Source organism: Mandrillus leucophaeus, unplaced genomic scaffold (assembly GCF_000951045.1).
Source record: "Mandrillus leucophaeus isolate KB7577 unplaced genomic scaffold, Mleu.le_1.0 Scaffold25, whole genome shotgun sequence".
NCBI classification, from domain to species: Eukaryota; Metazoa; Chordata; class Mammalia; order Primates; family Cercopithecidae; genus Mandrillus; species Mandrillus leucophaeus.
Genome location: NW_012102587.1, coordinates 7,768,093 through 7,791,239, shown reverse-complemented (window position 1 = coordinate 7,791,239; position 23,147 = coordinate 7,768,093). Strand labels below are relative to the sequence as shown.

The window sequence follows — 23,147 nt, the reverse complement described above, 5'->3', positions numbered from 1 at the left end:
AGCCTTTCAAAGTTCTGGGATTACAGGCATAAGCCACCATGCCTAGCTGGATATTACCCTTCAAAGAACTGGATGAGAACATATTAATGTGGCATTCTCCAGAAACATGAAGAGTCACTTAGATACTCCCAACAGAAACTTCCACAGCTTTCAGCAACTTAGATTTATGGTATGTGAGTGCCTGGGCTGAGCTGTACCATTTTCACTTTTTCTTGTTTCCGTGGTTAGTTCCCAGTATGCCAGTTGAATATGCCTTCCCAGTAGGCAGCTGAATAATGGGACAGTCTAAGGAAGACTCCACAGCCACGCCTGGAAGGCAGACACTAAGGATGGTAAAGGAGGCTGTCCCTGCTTTTCCCTAAGGATGCTCCACCTAGCCAAGGAGAAAGGTTGCAAAGTCAAACAGTCCTGTACTCAAACCTGGAACTTACTAGCTGTATGGCACTGGACAAGTCACATAATCTCATTACTTTGCCTGAAAAATGGATATAATATCACGTACTCATTTACTGAGCACCAACACTGGCGGGCCCTTGGCGAGACTCTCAGATTACAAACAAGAACAAAGGTGGCCCACAGCCATATAAACAGATAGTTTCAACTGCATATAAGTACAATGATGGAGGAAGGCAGAGGATTATAAGCAAGAAGGCAGTCTATACGAATTAAATGAGATAATTTTGTAGAATTAAAAAATAATAAAAATTTGAGAACTAAATGAGATAATGGTACACAAAGAATCTGCATGGAGAAGGCACTCAGGGTAGATTCTGATTCCCCAAGACCGATCTGTGCCTCTAGAGCTATAAAATATTCAGATCCTCTAGAGCTACAAAACGTCCCAAGATTCTGTCTTAGGGAGAAGTTGACCAATGAATGATTTAGTTGGCAGACTAAATATTACAGTGGTCAAAATGGTGTATGGTTAGTTAGTGTGCAGCATTAGGGAAAGTCCCTTCCTGCCCTTCCAGGGACCTTGCACCTTCCCTGGCCCAGCTTCCTTTTCTTTCTTCTGGCTCCTACAGAAGCTTAGGGGGTTGTAGGGTGGAAGCATTTTTTGGACAGTCAGGCATTTTAGTTTTCTGTAAGTCATAGTAATAGATTCTTCTTCCCTGTAAAAATAAATGCTATGATGCAGTGAGAATATTAGACATCAACACCAAAAGCACAGTGGTACTTCTTCCAGCACATTCAGGGAAGGGTGTTACCCTTTGGAAACAACGGCAGATGGAGGTACTCAGCCTAGAGTCTATGGACACTCATGAATTATGTATCTGGAAGCTTCTTCACATTCCTCTTTCTGCTGCTTTACAAGAACCATATTAAATTGAGTTATATACCTCAGGAACTCTGAGACACATGTTATGTTACACTCTTATAAGAAACTTGTGAACTTTACCAGTGAAAGAGAAGTCTGCACATGTTTTTTTTTAACCTCGTTTTTATATCCCAGTGCCTGTCAAGTTTCCAAGCACTCATACAAGGCAGGCTATTCGATTTATTCCTTGGTCACAAAATCATTTTTGCGCTTGCTCCTCCCCACAAATTATCCTGTCCCCTTTCTTCACAAAGCAAAAAAAAAAAAAAAAAAAATCCTGATCTCAGCCTAAGTGAGTTTTTCTCAGATACTACCAACAGCTTCCCTCCTGGGCATTCCTCAATCCCATCTCTACTTCCAAAGTATATTACTGAGACCCTGAAGGTGGCAGCATTGCCAGTGTCCAGTTTCAGCCCAATCTGTGGCAGTATGATTAAAAGACCAACAAGCAAACCATGGTGGACAACTCTAGAACGGCCCCATGATTCCCATCTGCTGATGTACACTCCTGCCTTTGTGTAAACCCCTTTCCCTTGGGTGTGGATGAAAGCTGTGCCTTAGAATATGCCACAGAGGGGCCAGGTGCGGTGGCTCAAGCCTGTAATCCCAGCACTTTGGGAGGCCGAGAGGGGCAGATCACGAGGTCAGGAGATCGAGACCATCCTGGCTAACCCGGTGAAACCCCGTCTCTACTAAAAAATACAAAAAACTAGCCAGGTGAGGTGGCAGGCGCCTGTAATCCCAGCTACCCACGAGGCTGAGGCAGGAGAATGGCGTAAACCCGGGAGGCGGAGCTTGCAGTGAGCTGAGATCCGGCCACTGCACTCCAGCCTCGGCGACAGAGCGAGACTCCGTCTCAAAAAAAAAAAAAAAAAAAAAGAATATGCCACAGAGAAGGGGCAGTCTTTTGATTACATATATATAATTATGTTAAATAAGTCTATAATGCCTGCCCTCAGGGAGAAGCCCTCCCTTGCTAGCTTTGATGAAGTAAGTGGCAATGTAGGGGAGGCTCATGTAACAAAGAACTACAGGTAGCCTCCAGCTAACGGCCAACAAAACTGGTGACCTCAGTGAGCCAGTTGCAGGGAACTGAAAGCTGCCAACAACCATGTAAGCCTGGAAGCAAATCCTTCCCCTCAGATGAGCCTCAGATGAGACTGCAGCATTGTAAGAGTCACAGAGGGTGTTGCTAAGCTGTGCCCAACTGCTGCCCCATAGAAACGGTGAGATAATAAATATGTGTTATTTTAAGTGTCTACATTTGTGGCAGTATTGCCACACAATAGCAGATAACCACACAAACAACGTGAGAATGAGAAAAGCAGCCCCTGACATCTGAAAGCTAGCCTTGTACTATTAGCAAGGCATTGATGTTGCTGGGAGGCTGGCTTGCACTCATAACCAGGCCTCGTTACAAAACATGAACAATTTCAAAGAACACCAATACCAGACAAGGTCACCCTATGACTATGAGTATGTCTGATGATGGATGAAAACAGAAACATTGTCCGAATCACAAAAATGACCAAATATTCCCTATACTGGCTATCATGCATACATAGCTTTAACTTTGATTCATTTTCCCCATGTCTTAGAGATAAGATTTATTAAGATGCTCATTGACTGACTCACCCCTCCTTACAGCATTGAACACAAAGCAAAGCCCACTTCCTTGAACCCTCCTTCAAGTTACCTTATGTAAGTCCAAATCCTAAACTAAGTCCTTTCTGACACCCTCTTACTGAAAGGCCCCATGATTCCCACTGGTATGTGTTCTCCCTCACTACAAGCAGCAATACACCCAACTTGTTCAACCAGATATGTTCCTGTTGAACACAACTAGGTCTTTGACTGGAGAGTACTGACAAAACAAAAACAAAACAAGCAAATAACAAAAACACCATGCATGACTTTACCACAGAACTTGCGCAAATAGAAGTATAAACCAATAAAACAAGAAAGAGGCTATACTCAGTTTAGCTATAAGACATAAAAATGAAATTGAGTATCTCAAAATGAGTAGAAACTATCTGACAAACAGTAGTAGGATAAGTGGATATGAACAGGAAAACTAGGACAGATCCCCACTTTAGGCTAAAGAAGAATAAATTCTACATAGGTTAAAGAACTAAACATAATTAATAAAAGATCAGCTGACATGCATTAACTATTTTACCAGATCCATGGAAAAACAATGAACCTCTCATTTGGAAACAAGAACAACAACAACAACAACAACAAAAGACTGACTAACTTAGGCACAAATTCCTTGTATATAATGAAAAACAATACAAAAGTAAAATAAAGTGCCTGAGAAATACTTGTATCACAGTGACAATATATTTAAATCTGAAATATAGACCTTATTTAAATTCACAAGGAACACATTACTCGAGTATAGTCTATAACAGACAATTCAGAGAAGAAAACAGAGTAAACGGTCCTGTATTTAAACCTAGAACTTATTAGTTATTTGGTACTGGATGAGTTCTCTGTAACCTGTACTTACACAGAAGCATCTTCAATCCTCTCAGTGATCTACGGAGATGCCATTTTATAGTTAACTACGTAACAATTTAGACAAACAAAAAATCAAAGCTGGAAATATTGGAGGCATATGCTGGGAAGTCCCTTCACCACTGATAGTATTTTATGTAGTTATAACACACAGAGGGATTCATAACCCAATTATCCAACACATAGAAACTCTCTCAGCAGAAACTATCTGCTCACATTTCACAATATTATCCACAATGGCAAACAGAAACAGCTTAAAATTGTGTCTAACAAAAAAAGTTTAATGAATTGTGCTGTATTAACACATAAATTATGTAATTATTAAAATAAATGGGAACTGCCAGCCGCAGCAGCTGAGACCTGTAATCCCAGCACTTTAGGAGGCTGAGGTGGGAGGATGGCTTGAGTCTAGGAGTTCAACACCAGCCTGGGCAACATGACAAAACTCCATCTCTACAAAAAATATAAGACTTAGCCAGGCATGGTGGTGTGCGCCTGTAGTCCCAGCTACTTGGGAGGCTGAGGTGGAAGGATCACCTGAGCCTGGGAGGCCAAGGCTAAAGTGATCGTACTACTGCACTCTGCCTGGGCAACAGAGTGAGATCCTATCTTAGGAAACACACACACCCACCCACACACACAAACACACACTTAAAAAAATAAAAATAAATGGGAAGGCTAGAAAATATTTAGGATGTGATGTGACAAAACAAAAAAGAATGAAGAGTACAAAAATGAAAATAAAGTTATTGATAGCTGAAGAGTTATAATGTGCCAGGCACTGTTTGAGGCATTTTGGTCACGTTTCATTTAATCTTCCCAACACCTGTCAGAAAAATATTATTTTCATTTTATAAAGCAGATACTAGGGCAAAGAGAGGTTAAATATATGGCCAAGGTCACACAGCTGGGAAATGGAAAAGGCAGATATGAACCAAGGTATGACTTCAAATGGTGTGTTTTTAATCACTGCACTCACTCACTGTCCTACTTCTTTTAGACATATATGATGATTGCAACCAAGCACAACTATGAAGATCTGGGAACAAACATTGTAAAATAATATGCAAATGTAAAATAACTGCAATATGGGAATAGGATAAAAGGCAATGTAATTTTTAAAAACCATCAGCTTTAATGCTATATTACCTACCCAAAGAAAACGCAATTAACTAATGTTTGACACCTCCACTTCTCCATCAGAAGTTTAACTACAGTCATCTCTCAGTATATGTGGGGGATTGGTTCAAAAACCACTATGCATAGGCCAAAATCTGTGCATACGCAGCAGTCGGCTCTAAAGAACCCACACATATGAAAAGTTGGCCCTCCATATACGCCAGTTTTGCATCCCATGAATACTGTAGTTTCCATACACATCTGGTTGGGAAAAAATCCGCATGTAAGTGGACCCACACAGTCCAAACCTGTGTTGATCAAGAATCAACTGCATATATGTCCTTGGAAAAAATCTTGGCATTGCTTCCTGTCCAAATTACTACTAATTTCACTCTTTTCTAGAAGAATGGAATGGAGGTAGAGAATGGTCCAAGATAAACAGATAAACCAGAATGTATCCATCAGAGTTGGACAGAAGATCACTGGTCAAGGGTGAGGAAGAAAAAGCTTAGGAGATAAAGACACAGAGAGATCCAGAAGGAGACGTGCAAAATGCAGAGTAACTGGGGAAGTCAGGTGAGCTTCAGGAGTCCTAGGCAGGGGAGTGGGTGGAAAGAGAGATGCACTGCCAACCACAGGGGGCTCCGCCTGCCTGCTTTTGCTCTTACAATCATCAGAGCCCCTATGTGCTCCCTGTAGAAACAGCAGTGGGTGCTCTATCCAGTTGCCTTTTTTTTTTTCTTCCCTGAAAAACTGGGTTCAGCAATGCTATGTGGCAACATAAGGGTGGGTATAAACGCACACTCTTGCCATTCAGGTGTGTGTGCTGACAGGAAACCAAGACATTTTCTTCTCAGACAGTGAATTAATACTCTTTCCACAATTACATCTTCATTTGTACTTTTTGGATAACAAATAGCTTTTCTGGTCAAATTTCAGATGACACTTTGAGCAATGTCATCCTTCCTAGATAGTAAATGGAAAGACAGGACACTGGATTCCATGAGATTGGACTGGAAAGCCCATGTTAAGAAGGACTTACTTGGGGGAGTGGGGAAAACAAAGGAATCTCGCCCCGAGACATTCCAAGCTGTTTTACTCACTCATATTCTGCTTGCACGAGGCTCCTTCAAGTCTCCTTCCCAGAGGTTCCCATGGATGGCAGCACTAGGCATTTAAAACAGTTTTCCAGCAGTCTTGGGGGTGTTATAGCCGATAACACCTCCAGATTACTGGGGGACACTTTTTCCCTGACTATAAAAATTTTATTTATTTATTTTTGAGACAGAGTCTCCCTCTGTCACCCAGGCTGGAGTGCAGTGGCACGATCTTGGCTCACTGCAATCTCTGCCTCCTGGGTTCAAGTGATTCTCTTGCCTCAGCCTCCCAAGTAGCTGGAATTATAGGCACCCACCACCATGCCCAGCTAATTTTTGCATTTTTAGTAGAGACGGGGTTTCACCATGTTGGGCAGGCTGGTCTTGAACTCCTGACCTCAGGTGATCCACCCGCCTAGGATTACAGGCATGAGCCACCATGTCCAGCCAGAAAAATTTTAGACATATTAAAGTTAAGAGAGTTTAATTGAGCAAAGAATGATTCATGAATCCGGTAACTCCCCGAACCAGAGGCACTCTGGTGCTGTCATGTGGTCAGAGAGGAATTTATGGACAGGAAAAGGAAAATGGGCTGGGCGTGGTGACTCTCGCCTCTAATCCCAGCACTTTGGGAGGCCAAGGAGAGTGGATCATTTGAGCCCAGGAGTTCAAGACCAGCCTGGGCAATATGTTGAAACCCTGTCTCTACAAAAAAAAATACAAAAATTAGCCGGGTGTGGTGGTGTGCACCACCATATATAGTTCTGGCTATATATCACCTGTGCAATCACTTCAGAAGAATATGTCGCAGAGAGTCAGGGCAGAGCTAATTTGTAGTAAAAGATTCTGAGAAAAGGAAAGCAAAGCTGGATGCTTCAACAGCCATCAACATTTTAGGACAGGGCTGGGGAAGGAGGGATGTGCAACAGTGTCCTGTAAATCTGATTTTACTGATACTACATCTCAGCCAGACCAGAATCAGTTACGTGCAAAATGATTAATCACCGTCTCCCTGAAATATTCAAGGTCCTCCTGCCTTTTCTTAGGATGGAAAAAAAAAAAAAAGGAAACTCTGAAATATGATTTCAGGCTTTTCTTCATTCTATACTCTTTTAATAAAAGTAGAAGAAAAAATTTTTGCCTTGGATTTGGCTGAGTTATGGGGTTTATCTCCTAAGAGGCAAAGCTTCATTCCTCAGCCAAATCATCAAACTGAGCCCAAGTTATAAGAGGCCTGATAGAGAAGAAAAAATGCTCATCCCATACCCTCAGGCATGAATTTATCAAATGTGATAACTGCTCTGTGAGACAGGTTTTCTCTTTAAATTTACAGAAAAGTGGGCACTGCAGAACAAAATTAATTGAACTAACGGGTAAGTGCTGTAACCGGTTGTGCATGGTAAAGCCCAGTGCGTTTCTGACAAACGTGGCTGGTGAGTTACAAGAGAACACAGGGCACTGCTGGGCAGTGGGGTAGGGAAGTGGGAGAACAAAGCCATGGAGCACTATCTGGGGCACAGACTCCAGCTGGGCCCCAACCTACCTTCTCTGCATACTCGGACACAATCTGCTTGATCTCGGCAGAGCAGAGTCCCACGATCTGGCCCACGGAGCTTGCAGTGAGACGGCTCTGCAAGCACATGGAGGGGATGTTCTGAAGGCCAAGCCTTGTCTTCCACAGCAGTGGAAAATCTGAACACTCTATTATGGTAAAACGGATAATATTCCTAGGGGAAAAAATAATTTGGCTTTGCCACATATTACCACCAGGAAGGGAGGAAAGCAGCCTCAGGACAAACACGCAGCTACCTCCTGAATCACTGAGCAGACGGTGCTAGATCCTCCTCTGACCCTGGGCACCCCTGGAAAATGGTTCTTCCCTCCTATGTCCCACCCCAAGGTCTCACCTCCTGAGGGCCACCAAACAGCCCGCAGGGGATTTGGCAGGCTTAGGACATAGGGAATAGAGAAGAGCATGGGAAAGGACAAAGAATCTCAGAACTTTAAAATATCTCTTTATTACCACAGGTCTTCCCAGGCCTCAAAAATAATGATCCTTTCAGGCAAGGTGCGGCGGCTCACGCCTGTAATCCCAGCACTTTGGGAGGCCGAGGTGGGTGGATCACAAGGTCAGGAGATTGAGACCATCCTGGCTAACACGGTGAAACCCCATGTTTCACATACAAATACAAAAAATTAGCCGGGAGTGGTGGTGGGTGCCTGTAGTCCCAGCTACTCGGGAGGCTGAGGCAGGAGAATGGCATGAACCTGGGAGGCAGAGCTGGCAGTAGGCCGAGATCGTGCCACTGCACTCCAGCCTGGCCAACAGAGCAAGACTCCGTCTCAAAAAAAAAAAAAAAAAAAAAGAATGGTTCTTTCACACTTGGCTATACCTTCTGGACAGGCTCTGGAAAGACCAACTATAATCTCAAAATCCTGCTTCCTACCTAGACAGTGGAGGAAGAAAGCAGAAGACAAGAGCTGCCTCAGCATGAGGCATAACTCGCGGGCCAGCTCCAGCTCTTCCACAGGGGCCCTGTGAACCTCCCAGCAGGAATATTCTGCTTTCACAAGGGTCCTTCAAGTCTCCCTCCTAGAAGTTCCCATGGATGACACACAAGACATTAAAAACAGATTACCAAAAGGAACTCCCCGGGGAAGAGGTACTGTGTGATGGTGACAGGGGGTTCTGGAGAAGGTGGGGTCTCTGGGAGAAGACCCCAGCAGAGTAGGCTGGTGCCAAGTCCCCATCCCCACACCTCCCCGACTCCCACTCACCTCCTCATTTGCCATGGCGGTCATCTTGGTCATCAGCGACTGAATACGCTGCTGAAAGAAGGATGGATGGGAGCAGCAGTGAGCGGTTCTGAACATGTAAGACAGAAGCAATATGCCTACACGGATCTTTGTGGTGATATCCAAGGGTGTCTTCCTTGATCTCGTCTTATGTGAGCCTCAAAGGCAGGTGATAAAAGGAAACTGGAAGGTGTGAAAGGCCTGCTCGCAGCAGCTGGCTGTGGGAGGTGCTGGCCATTTGGGAACGCTAGGGATAAGAGTACAATTTCTCCCAAAATGACTTACACAGAAACCTCAGAGGGCCTACATGGACCACACACCTCTTCAGCTGCTCGAAGCTCATCTTCCTCGTGGGCATCAGCTTTTTCTGTAGCTGACAGCCCTGCTGCAAGCGCCGTTTTCTTGTCCTCAGCCTGCAAGGGAAGATGTGAAAACAGCTGAGCACGAGAGTTGGAGACTTAGCAGAGAAAGGACAATACTGCCAAGAGGCATGAGTCTGTGAAAGAAACAAACCTGCAGAGCAGCACCACCCGATAGAGTGGATACTCCAAAGGCCTGAACCTCCACTCAAGTACAGGGCGGGCAGGTTAAGCTTCAGGAACTGGTAAATGCCTGTTTCCATGTCCCAACTGCTCACCGATTAAATTCAGGCCACACACATTTGCCTGACCTGCCCTTCCACTTTGACTTGGCCTTCCCCATCCTTTAACACTTTCAAGCACAGATCACTACTAAAGGAGTGTTTCTTCAAACTGCCTGTTAAGACCAATTAGTGGGACATAAAAGTAATTTGGCAGGTACGACTAGCATCTGTATAAATTAACATAATGGAACATGCCAGAGTGCTTTGTAGTGAGGGGTTAAGTACTGCTTAGTGAAATTTTTGTTTTGGTGGTATTCGTGTGTGTGTACTGAATCATGATGAAAAATTACACGTTTACTGCTCAGAGTAATCAAAACAGTTTGAATACCACTGGTCTGAAGGATGAAAACTGCCTTATCTAATGATCAAGCAGCATGCTCTGGACTCAGCCCCAGGCCTTAAATGAAGCACATCAAACTCAAGGCTGGATTAAGTGCTGCCTCCTCAATTACAGGCTATAGGTTTTAATTCTATCTCTGCCATTCACCAGCTGGGTGACCTCAGGCTTACCTCTGATCTCTGCATGTTAAGGACTTCTAGGGTCAAAAGAGAGGTGTGGTCTCAAATGCCCTTCTTGGACCATCCCAACTCTAGGACGCTTTTCTATAACGAGCCTATCACTGCCCATGGGAACACTCGGAGCTCCTAACTGCTTGGACACATCTACAGGGGATGAGACTTCCAATTCAAATGTGCCGTCTGACATAAAAATGACAGGACAAGCACAATTCGAATCCTATTTCAGGGACATTTCATGATTTTTCCAATCATAACCAAATCGCCCAGTCATATACAAAGACAATCTTTTCAGACTTAAATTACATATCAAATTAAATACACACATCAAACCCTTATTATACACCAGATAAAACATGATATACTGAAATCCAGAAAACACGCTGCTTTGCAGGAAATCATTCCTCAGTTGAGTAAAAAAAACACAAATGGGGAAAAAATAAATAATGAGAAAACGAAAACAGAAGATATCATTATCAGTACATGACTAAGTACCAATAACTAACACTGATAATAATAATAGTTAATGTTTATTAAATGTTTACTATGTGTTGGCTCATTCTAAGTCCTTTACATTTCAATCTTCACAGTAATGCTGTGAGATAGGTACAATGATTATTATCCAAAGTCACTCCGTGAATGGAGGAGCTGGGGTCCTAAGTCAGCCAGTCTGGCTTTAGAACGGTGCTCTTAGCCACTGCTGGTGCCTGTAGTGACTGAGACAACAGTCACCACAGGAAGCAGAGGGGGAGTCTGGGGGAGCTGTACAGTGGAGTGGGTGACAGGGGAATAGCAGGGGGAGTGTGTCCTGTTCAAGAAATCTGGGGATCAGGTGGAGAATGAAAAGAGGTTAATAACAGATCTTTTTAAGAGGCCACTGACCACTTTAGCTGACACTTTCTTATTTAGAAAGCAGTGGCTATGAGCTCAGGTTTGATGTCAGATCTCTGGGTTCGGATTCTGATTTATTCACTTTAGAGTTATGTGACCTTGGACAAATCACTGAGCCTCTCTGAGCATTCGCTTTCTGACCTAAAAAGCAGAAATAAGTATCCTCCTCATAGAGCTGTTCAAGGGAGTAAGTGAAAACATACAGAGTCCTTAACATAGAGCCTGGAACACAGAAAGGGTATAGCAACGTAACATTTATGTACCGGCCCTGCTGCTGACAATGAAGCATCATTAATAAACACATAAATTAACAGAAATCTTTGGGCATCTTTGTGAAGTTAGAAAAGCCATCCTGACTTACCTGGCTCTTCCATGACTAGCTGTTTCCGCAGAGGGCAGGCCTGTAATTCACAGCTGTGCTCTACCTAACATCCTGTTCACATCTGTCCAGAGTCTCTCACCTCAGATGAGGAGTGCTCTGGGAGCCCTGGCAGTGGACTTCATCTTCATAGTGTAGAGCTACTAGACCCCAGGTGACTGACCCTGGGCCACAACTTTCAATCGCCCCTCATTTCCAGCCCCAGGATGAGACTGCTGCTTTGCTCCCCAATCTGCAGAGGTGGCAAGCTAGAAAAGCCACGACGGAGATGCAGCGGCCCAAGGCAGCTCACACATCCCTGCTACCCCAGCCTGTCCGGGGATCAGGGCCTGGGCAGCAGCAGCCCTGCCACATCCCCTTCCTGGGCTTCCCAGGAAGCTGCCCATCCTGTGAGTGTTAGAGGTGAAGGGAGTCACTTCCATCTCTCAAATATTCTCTCCTATTATCAATGTTTTTCTTACCTTCTCCGTTTTGCTCTGGCGGCTAAATCCGTATCTCCTGAAGACCACAAAAAAGGAGTTTAATTACTACTCAAAACATTACAATAAATTCAGTCAAATGCATTTTGGTTGACTTTTTACATGAAAAGCATCAAGAGAATTTATGCCATTTGGTGACTAGAGAAAATGTTACAAGTGCCTAAATTACAAACATATTTCACTGTCTTTTGAATACAAGGCCAGCCACCCTACTTGCTATGCAAATACTATAATGTAAATTGGAACTCTCAGACAGTATAGAGTGCAACATTTTCCTTAAGTGCAATCATGACTTTTTGAATCAGGAACTGCATTTAAGAGCCACAGGTTAAGCTAAAAGCCTTAAAAATATCTATATAAACAAATGTAAATGTGTTTCCTTAAGCCAAACATGCGCTTTAATGGCTACTTCCGTAACTTAGAGTCTAGCACACTTTTTATTCTCAAACATAATCCAAGCATGATGCCAGTAATGTGTACTCACTTCACACAACCTTAAATTCAAAGAAACACACAAACCCAATTCAGTTTCAAGTAGTTTATTTTCTGGCTCTAATTAATCTATGTTTTTTTAAAATGCAAGAATAACAATGCAAAAACCATTCAATCCCCAACAAAAAGCAAAATGCAAACCACCCAGCCTCATACACCTTTAAGTGATTTGTAAGAAAATAAAGTTAATACAAACATTTAAGGAGAACAAATTGAGCTTGGCGTGGTTGCTCACACCTGTAATCCCAGCACTTTGGGAAGCTGAGGCTGGCCTATCACCTGACCTCAGGAATTCGAGACCAGACTGGCCAACATGGTAAAACCCTATCTCTACTGAAAATACAAAAACTAGCCAAGCATAGTGGCACATGCCTGTCATCCCAGCTACTCGGGAGGCTGAAGCACCAGAATTGCTCAAACCCACGAGGCAGAGGTTGCAGTGAGCCGAGATCACACCACCGGACTCCAGCCTGGGTGACAGAGCAAGACTCTGTCTCAAAAACAAATAAATAAAAATAAAGAACAAACTAAAGGCTACTCTCTGCCTCGCTTCTGTATGCCTCACTTCTGGGTTGTGTGCTCACCTAGTCTTGGTCCTCCAGCTTCACTCCCCACACTCTTAACTGCCCATTCCTTGTCCAACTTCTGCATTGGCCTGATGTACATTTATCAATGGCAGGCCTCTTCCCTCAGGAGAAAACAGAACCTCCTCAGGAGCCTCATAAAGCCTCTCTTCCATGGCTCCGCCTAACAACTGTTTCACCTCACCACCAGCAGCACCTTCTGTGTTCCTATTACACTTACTACCTGAACAGAGAGCTCTGCACACACTAAGCTGTTCCCTTCTCTCCCCCGCTTCCCTATTCAGCCTTCACCCCTCAGCTCTAAAGCCTCCTCCCCTGTGAAGCATCCCCCATGCACATGTGCTCAGCCTGGCCTGCCCATCCCTGCATCTGTTCATGCTCCTCTCACTTCCCAGATGGTGATTATGTGCAACTGCTACATATCTGTATCATTCTCCTGAGGGCAAAGATTCTACCTTCACATTTGGTTTTTCCAATATTCGCTGAACAAACTAAACATAAGTGAAAAAAACATGAAAATCAAGAGGCCAAAACTATCATCTGGCCTTGCAACAGATTGTCATATAACTGGGGAGACCAAAAACTCACTGCTGGGCAGTGTGCCCACCCTTTAGAAATAAACCTATAGGTCCAAAGTGTAGCAGACCAAGGTTAAATTCTGGCTATCCACACGAATTCTGTAAAAGACCTTCTGGCAGATTCCATGGACTGGCTTAATATCCAGTGCATCTTCCAGTACTGCAGAGGCTGGAAAAGAGACTATTTTCCATACTCCCTTGCACCTAGGGTTCTGAATACTATTAAGGTTCCACCAATCAGATGCATTTGCTAGAGTTTTGAATATGGAACAGTTCAAGGAGGAAAGAGGGAAGCATAAGGGATCCATTGTGTTGGTGTGGATCACAGTAGAAACAACCAGGTTCTGGGGCTAGCAGCTATCACAGTGGCTTCTTGGTTTTTCAGAGCTCCCTAATTTGACAGAAGCAGCATGGTTTCCTCCCTTGTCAAACCGCTATAGCACCAGCTTCCTAATCCTACAGGGTGTGAGCTAGCTTCCTGATTTTGGAGGCAGCAGCAGCGTCCTGGAGCTCCAGTTCTAATGTGAAGCTTGAGAGCTGACCCTGGATCAGCCTAGTTCTCATCCGGCCCTGTAACCAATCCCTTCTGCTGAAACTAGTGGGAGTACTGTTTTCTCAACCAGGGAACCCTGAATAATACAAGGTCTTGCCCAAGTTTCCCACTCCTATAGAAGTGTCCTTGCATCTTGAGTATTCATCCTTCCTTTTTTATGCCTTTAGTCTGTGTAGACTTTTAGGGCAGAAGACATAAGGTCCTTATCTAAGGCCCAGGGACTTCACAGATTTTCCAAATAAGGAAGTAAACAACCAAATCTGAGTGACTTGATTCCCAGGACAAATCTACTCCTCCTTAAAGAGAGAGGCTCTGGGAAGACTCTTCTAAGTAACCAAAACTACGTTAGCCCCCCAGATGTGAGCTTCTGCGAGAGCCAGTGCACTCATTGTATGGTGAACATAATTATCGGTCATGAGTAATCCTCTAAGCCTTTCTGTTGAGCTTCTGGAGAGGAAGAAATCTGCTTCATTCACTTTTAAAAAATATTTTTAAAACTGACTTATAATTCATATAATATAAAATTCACCATCTTAAAGTGTATTGCTCACTGGACTTTAGTGTATTCACTGCATTGTGTAATCATCGCCATTATGGAAATCAAGAAAAGTTCCATCACCTCAAAAATAAACTCTGTTACTATTGGCAGTTAATCCCAATTCTTCCCTATTCCCAGCCCTTGTCTACCACTGATCTACCTTCTGTCTCTATGGATTTACCAATTCTGGAGATTTCATAGAAATGAAATCATGCAATATGTGGCCTTTTGTGTCTGGCTTCTTTGACTCATGAGAATATTTTCAAAGTTCATCCAGGTTGAAGCATGAATCACTACTTAATTCCATTTTATGGCTGAATAATATCCCATTATATGGGTAAGCCACATTTTGTTTCATCAGCTGATAGATATCTGGGTTGTTTCTACTTTTTAGCAATTATGAATTGCTAAATTCATAATTGTGCAATATATTATGCAATATATTTACAGTGCTACTATAAATATTCATGTACAGTTTCATTCACTTCAGTATCCCCATTGCCTGGCAGTTCAGTGTCTGCCACATAGTAGGCGCTCAATCAATAGTTGCTGCATGAATGAAGAGTCCATGTGATTTTTCTAAAGGCCTCATCTATGTCACAAAGTAGTGAGGTTTCCATGACAGAGCTCTGTCCTTAACTGCCTATTAACTACTGCCTCCCTTTCCTCTTTTCCTGTCAGCCCTGCCTATTTCCCCCAAGTGCCAGCTCTGATCTGCAGTCCCACATGCTTCAATTTGCTCCTGCATTCCTCTTCTTTGGCTCTGACTCATCGATTCTTGCTACCTACACTGTTGGCACCAAAGAGCCCCTCCCATCATCCAGTTCACTTCTTCATACCTTAGACATAGGACCTGGTCTTTAAATCAAGGATGTACATTTAGAACAGCACAGTACAAAATAAATATAAAGAGGGATATGCATACAATTTTTAAATTAGTAGGTTAGTAGGTTCACATGCCCAAGTTATTCCAAAGATAAACATTTTCCATTAACTAAATCAAGCACGAATCTTAAAATTTAAATTTAACTTAATTAAAATCAAAATTCTGTTTCTGAGCCACACTTGTTGAATTTCGATTGCTCAATAGCCACATATAGTTAGTGGCTACCATATGGGACACCACAATTCTAGAAAACAAACTAACTTTTAAGAACAATTACCTCAGGCCAAACAAAGACATTATCTGTTTGGAATACAAAACAAAATAGGGACATAAAAAGTCCTAAATACTAAGGACTGTGAACTCTGTTCTTTATTCATTTGACAAGAACTTACTAAATACCTTTTATGAGCATGTCATAGGCCTTATCGTCATGGGAGATACAAACAGGTTGGGAGAGATACAACATATTTTATTTACTAACTACAGAATGAGTTGCCTTCTAGGCAACTCAAAGTTAGGCCTTGAATACCGAGGAACAGGCTAACTCCAGCATTCTGGAGGCTGTGCTCCAAACCTCCTCTTCTAAGTCAAATATACAGCACATAAAATGCATTTCCCCAGAGTAGCAGTTTCATAGCACGGTTAGGTGCTTAAGTTAGCCTCTCAAAATTGACTGAATCCATAATAAAATTGAAATATTACAGGTATGCAATTTTGTTTACATTCAAAATCAAAACTATGAGTCTTGTTTTCCTAACACCATTAACACTTAGAAAAATATACCCAAACATGCTTTTTAACATATAAACAGTCCTTAAGGCTTTCAGCATAGTTGAGGAGGCTCATAATTCACCTTTATTTAGGCAACTGAGAGTCAAAATAGGGGGAAGGAGATGGAATGCGGATCTAAAAGCCAAAAGGCACTGTGGTACACGTGTAAGGCTGATGAGTGACCTTCAACCCCAAGGAAGAAACACTGATTTCAGACCTTCTTGCTCTAGAAGTCAAAATACTTTCCCTCTGACAAGACGTAAGGTAAGGTAGAAAACAGAAACACTGGCAGGGGGATCTGGACTCCTAAAGCAGTGATGCCACACTGTAATGGGGGGTGGGTGAGGAAGTCAGGAATGCCGCAGTGTTAAAGGAAAAGGGAAAATGGAGCAAATTGAGTCCTGGGGCCAGCAGGGGGGCAGCCTTGTTTGACAGGGACTGGGGAGAAAAGGGCCAGAGGGTGAGACTTCCCACACATGTGCTAGAGGGAGGGCTAGCGTGAGGGGTAATAAGTGAAGGAGTCCAAGGGCTGTTGCCCCCAAATATGGCACCCTAATATGCTGAATAACTTGAATTAAAGGCACTTGAAGGTCAAATGTTAGAACACGGTTTTTTCTCTCATCTATATAAAGACTGGACCCATTAAAGAAAACACAAGTGTCTTCCATCCACTCCCTGAAATCTCATTATCTACCACAGAGCAAGAGACTGAAAATTAAATACCATACCTAGAACCCAAACCATGGTCTGTTTCCCGTCCCATTCAATTTCTAGATAGTCATTTATTAACCATCATCTGATTCATTTCCCCAAAACATCATTTACTACCCCCCAAATTGGCATATTTCCCCACCTGCCTTTCCCCTGTGAAGAAGGATATATATGCATCTGGACATCACTGGGTTACTGGGTAGTCACACTTCTGTGGTTTTCTTCCATACAATAATAAATTATGTGTGCCATTTTCTCCTGTTAATCTGCCTTTTGTCAGTTCATTTTCGGTGAACCTTCAGAGGGTGAAGGGGACGCTCCCTCTTCACTCATACACAAACACACAAACACAAGGAGAATTGGAAGGGGAAATGGTCATATCTGAGGGCATTTGAAAACTGAAAACTGTTGCTGCTAATAATGATGATTACAATAAGGAGAATGATGACAGCGGCTAGTGGTTAACATTTACGGAGTGTTTTCTACATTGAACAAACTGCTCAAAATTATATATATATATAGTCATACAATCCTCATTTAATGGGAAAGAGCTCCATGCAGTGGAGTGCTGAACAGAACCTAGAGGAAACAGACTGCCAGAAAGGAAGGGAGAAGCCTTCCCAGGGAGGTGGAATAGAACACACACTTGCTGGGGCCTGTACATTTTATCTAATTTGCTCTGTGAGGTTTAATAACTGTTCTCTTCTTATTTAGTTTCAGACCAAAGAACAGACATGGCCAGTCTTTCTAAAACTCAGAGCCTAAAAATACACTCTCACTGAAGGCTCAAACAGTATTTGCAGACAATGAAAATGACATGCTTTTGGAGTTCAAGGAACTTTAGTTGAAGTACCAGTCTGAGCCTCTTACTAGTTTATGATCTTAAGCAAGTCATTTTTTAACCTTTCTGAATATTGTCATTATTAGTCTCAAAGAGGAGAATGAGCTAAATATACTATCAGAATGTACTAAGTACCCACTACTCTACCTGCCACAAACTTACCTTCTCCTTGCCAAAAAAGCTAAAAAATACAAAGTAACATCTCTCTCCCACCCAAGAAAACCCCAAAAACCTAAAACCTTCAGGAAATGCCCACCCTAGCCTTAGAAATTAGCAGAAGTCAGCATGACCATACCAACAGGAACCAGGATTGGTATCAAGACACTGCTTTTTCTCACTCTCAGAGTTTGAGAAGAGTCAAGCAAAACCTGTCTTGCTTCCTTTTCTAAAGAGAGCCAAGCCAGATTCTCACCTCAAACTGCATCAATCACTCCTGAGGACAGGCAGGGAGGTTCTGAACTTTCCCAGCCTTCAGATGGTGATACTAGCTACCATCTACAACGTATATGGCAAAAGATCCCATTTGAACCTGAGAATTTCAGAACAAGAATATGTTCTGAAATTTTGTCAACATGGTCTCAGCGAGGAGGACAATTTACTGAATTTCTATCTCCTTTTCATCCTCATGGAAAATCCAATTTTCCATGATGATGGAAAAAATGGACACATAATAATACAAACTCACAAAATCCACTACATTCTCCCAAGAACTTCTTCATTCTGGGACACGTGACACCGACAGAGATTGTCTCTCCAGCTTTGGCTCTCCCAGAGCTGTGCAGCCTCACCTGCTCAGTTGCAGGTGGGCATGGCTAGAGAGACTCTGTCATGATTCCCAGGGTTGGCTTCCTGAGCACACAACCCGTCCATTAGCATAGTGCCCCATGCTTAGAAGGGTCCTCACTTGGCTGTTGTTGCTATCTTTAAATTCTTAATAATTAATCATCATTAATAATTGCTAACAAGTTACTTGGCATTTTTACTACATAGCTAGGCCGGGTGATGCCTGACTTGGAGGAGGGATTCAATTCACAGCAGCAACTAGTGAACTGTGGGGGCAGCCATCACACGCAGCCTAGGGCCAGAACTACTTCAATTTCCTTTGAAACAGACTAGTTTTTACTCTAAGGAAAAAAAAAAAACAACCCACAAGCAATTGCATACACTTCCATTAGGAAACTAGAATAATTAAGCCTAATTTCCCACTGGTTCTCTCCAGTACCCTAGAGGGCAGGCAAAGCCATCAGATGCTCTTAGGGAAATGCCAGTGGCAGTGCAGTTAGTTCCAGCCACCCCACAAGGGTTGGGCTGTGAGGCAGAGCAGCACACAGGAGCGTCTCGCAACACAAAGGAAGCACAAGGAGACTTACTCACATCAAGGAATCAGTTACCCTAAGAAGAGAATGCATGACATAAAATAAGGTTAACACCCAGTGACAACCAAAAAATTCAATGCAGAGAAGCATGTCCTTGCATTTTTTTTAAGTAAAAACTAAGGACACAAAATAAGATTTTTTTTTTTTTTTAACTAGAGATGTTTTTAAGAAGTGACAAAACTACTTCTAAATTCTTCATTTTCCTAGTTAGGACAATATTCACAGGAAATTGAAATTATTATTCTAATACTTAAAGTGAAATCACTGAAACTGCTTTCATTGCTTTCATTTACCTGAAGATTTTAACAAATAGCAGGGGCATGAAGGACAGAGTACCTCAGCCTCTGTAAATTCCTGGAACACCCCAACTCCCAAAGGAGGGCAGAGCCAGGTGCACGTTTCCAGAGAGGAATTACAAAGGATGCCCACAGAAACAGGTAATTCATTACCAGAGAAAAGTCCCTGATGTTGGAAATCTCATGGCTGAAAGCAGAAACTTAATCAGGTAGAAGCCAGTCAAGTTAATCCAAATGAAGCAACTTAAATGAGCTTTTCTTTTAAAAGAGACACCTAGACTGGGTCCCACTCATTACCTGCCATATTCCAAAAGCGTAGCATGGATTCGAGATTCTTCATCAAGCAGCTCCTCTGCTCCCTGGTGGCGTTTGTATTTCCGACGGGGCTTGTACACTTCCTAAGTGGATGAGACAGCCAAGTTACTGAGTGTGAGAAGGCTCTCCCCCTGAATTGGTTGCCAGATGCCTCCAGCCATGGGGTATATTCTTTTTCTTTTTTTTTTTGAGACAGAGTTTCTCTCTGTCGCTCAGGCTGGAGTGCAGTGGCACGATCTCAGCTCACTGTAAGCTCTTCCTCTACCATGGGGTATATTCTAAAATTATATATATGCACACATATATATCCTAAACAAAATACGTGGCATGTAGTAAATGATCAATAAATGCAGGTCTTCAGTCCCAGATGAAGTGGTTTGCCATTCTACCCCAAATGAATGTACTTCTTGACCACTAAGCTGGCTGTCAAATAATACGCTAGTAATAGCTGCTCAGAGATCTGGGTGCAGGTAGGCAGCTGCTATGCCAGCAAGGTATTCGGGCTGCTCACCCCCACATCTCTCTTCTTCCCTACTACCCAGGTTCATTGCATCTAATCATTACCTGGACATCACCACAAAAAGCACTACTATCAGGTTTTTCCAGACACTGCATTTTATTTTAACTGGAATTGTTCCCCACGGATAATTCTGGTTAACTTTATTATTTTACTTTAGTATACAGTTTCGAGCATACAGAAAAACGTTCTTTCTGTAACACATACTATATAATCTCAAACAATTTTGTGGAAAAGGAAATGGATCAGGGCCTGAGATGATGCTAAAGTTGTTCTTAAAAATTCCTGCCACAAATATTCCCCAGTTTACTGCTGGTGCCTACATGAATAGGAAGCTATAAATAACACAAAACAGACTTACAGGGAGATGCAAAATAGAATCAACTTACATGGTGTCAGTTACTGTGCCTGGTTTGGCTTCCACTGAGCTCTACTATTACAGCTTGAGCTTAACTGCTATTATCCTTAGTTACAACTGAAAGAGTCAATAACCCAAGGCAAGAAATTGGATTCTTTTGAAAAAAAAAAAAGGATTGACTCCAAAACAAGAGCATACTGACACCAACAGCTAAAAGGACCTTTTATTCTGCCAAACAATGACAATGTTGGCTTTGTGAATTATTCCTTACATGTTAAAGTGTAAAACTTCATATACATCTCACCTTTCTTTTACACTTTATAAACCACACTGTGAAGCAGAGACAGGGCACATACCACTAACTTCACTTTACTATTGAGGAAGCAGACATTGAAAAATTTGTCCAAGATCCCTGGGACACTATGAGGCCTGGCCCTAGGTAACCTGGTTTCTCATTTCAAGGCTTGTCCCTGACACTAACTTGCCCCAGACTGCCACTCTAGCCACCCACCAGGCATTTCAGCTAGCCCTCTCACAAGACTCATTCCACAATATGAAGCTGCCACATGGATCACAACAATGGTCTGCTGAAGTAATACAACCTAAATGTCAGGGCCTCACAGGCCAACTATAAAGAGCTATTGCTAAGTCATCCTTTAAAGCAACAGGGGTCAGGAATGCTGATGTCCAGTCCTATCTCTGCCACTAATCAGCTGCATGACCTTGAGAAAGGTAATTCCCCTCAATGGGCCTCAGTTTCTGCATCTGCAAAATGAAGCTAACAGATCTTGAAGGATGCTCCCAGGGTCTCTTCCTTTGTGTCCTTTTAATCCTGTAAAGATACTGACTTGGTAACATAATTCCATAAAAAATCTAAAGTCTGGGATTAATAAAAAGTATAACATGCTTTACATGATGTGCTCTTAAAAAGGAATATAAAATCAATTTATCCTTCTGTCATTAATAGTGGTAGCAATAGTAATAGTTACCACTTATTGAATAGTAGGTATGTGCCAGGCACATTCTGCTATATCTGTGCTGCCCATTTGATCCCCACATCTATGAGTGCAGTTATCCTTGTTATCTTCTGTAGACAAACTTAGGCACACAGAGGTTAAAAAACTTGCTGATGGTGAAAAAGGCAGTAAGTGATAAAAACAGGATGACTCCAGAACTGAGACACTTAAGCACTTTGCAAAATGTCTCATACCTCTACTTTCATCACCCTTTATCTAGGTTCTGATATATATATATATAATTTATATATATATATATTTTTTTTTTGCAGATGGTAAAAGGCACACACACAGGGTTAAAAAAAATGAAGGTGACCCTTTTGTAAAGCAGAGAACTCTTGCCCTGTGAGAGTCAGAGCTCTGCTTTGCAGATCTGGTTACAAGTCAGGTTCACCTGTCAGAGTAATTACTCAGAGTTCACATTCCTCAAGACAGGGAAGGGAGGTAGAACGGCACAGCACCATGGCAGTGTCTGCAGCAAATCCCTGATTGCTTCCCTCACGATTACCACAGACAACTTTTTTACTGAAATAATGGAAGAAGCAGCGAAACAGCCACCACCAATATGGCATTCTACACTCAAAACCTCCAGTGGGCCAGCCCACGCCCAACTCAACAGGAAGCAATACTTTCCACTGACCTTAACAGCTCATCCATGCAGCCCAAACCCAACTCCAACAGATCCATCTTACTTAGCCTATGTGTCCTGTCAGTAATTCTGCCTTTCACGTAAAGGGACCCCACAGATGTTTTCACTGCCAAGTGCAACGTCCTGAAAGATTTCATAAGAAAAAGTTACTATAAATGGGACAAATAAATGTTTCTCCAAAATTCTCACATTAATAAAGCAACAACAAAAATGAAGTGCCTGGGTATTGACTGAAAGAAACGATGAAAGACAAAAGGATGGCAATCATTTCTGTAGAATCTTCTCCAGTGACACCCCTCACCCTTGTTCTTCCATTCTCTTTTACCTGAGCTCTGCTATGTAAGTATTTATCTTCTGCTCTTTGAGGTACAGCACCAGCCCCAACTCAGGTCTCCTTGAGTCTGCACTGAACAGTATGACTTGGTGGGTAAGAATAAGATTGCTATATTATATAAATGAGCTAAAGATGGTTCCTGCGTTGTTTACTTCTTCACAGAAGACGGATACCCATTGGCTCAAAAGCTGACCAGCACAAACTCAAATTTTTACGTATCAAAATGTTTTATACACAGCCTAAATAATCAGACTTCTTGTCATTTAGAGCCTGCCTACTTGGCAAACCCTGCAAAAGTGTTAGTATTTTCTCACCATAGATAGGATAAACCCTGTGGCTAGGCAGACCTCAAGCCACTGGGGCTCTTCATAGGTCTCTGACCACAGACTCACTGTGTGATGCTGAGCAACATCGCCAAGACACATGAGCCTCCTCTGTGATCTTGGGGAGTTCCTTTCCTCACCTCCCACTCTGGATGTGGCCCTTGCATCCAAGCTTCTGGATGGTCTCATGGTGTAAGGGACTCCTCTACCCTGCAAGCAAACCTATCAAAGCATCACCCAAAGAAAGCTTA

The 23,147-nt window shown here is 42.6% G+C and overlaps 1 protein-coding gene across 1 annotated transcript in view; it reads right to left on the bottom strand.

Moving 5' to 3' along the window:
• CCDC93 (coiled-coil domain containing 93) overlaps positions 1-23,147 on the bottom strand; it is a 94,096-nt gene that overhangs the window by 46,962 nt on the left and 23,987 nt on the right. The window contains exons 7-11 of the mRNA XM_011983458.1: positions 19,682-19,782; positions 11,741-11,777; positions 9,171-9,263; positions 8,833-8,883; positions 7,598-7,684 (exon numbers count right to left, since the gene is read on the bottom strand). Coding sequence (XP_011838848.1) covers positions 7,598-7,684; positions 8,833-8,883; positions 9,171-9,263; positions 11,741-11,777; positions 19,682-19,782 — 369 coding nt within the window. The remainder of the gene's footprint in view (positions 1-7,597; positions 7,685-8,832; positions 8,884-9,170; positions 9,264-11,740; positions 11,778-19,681; positions 19,783-23,147) is intronic.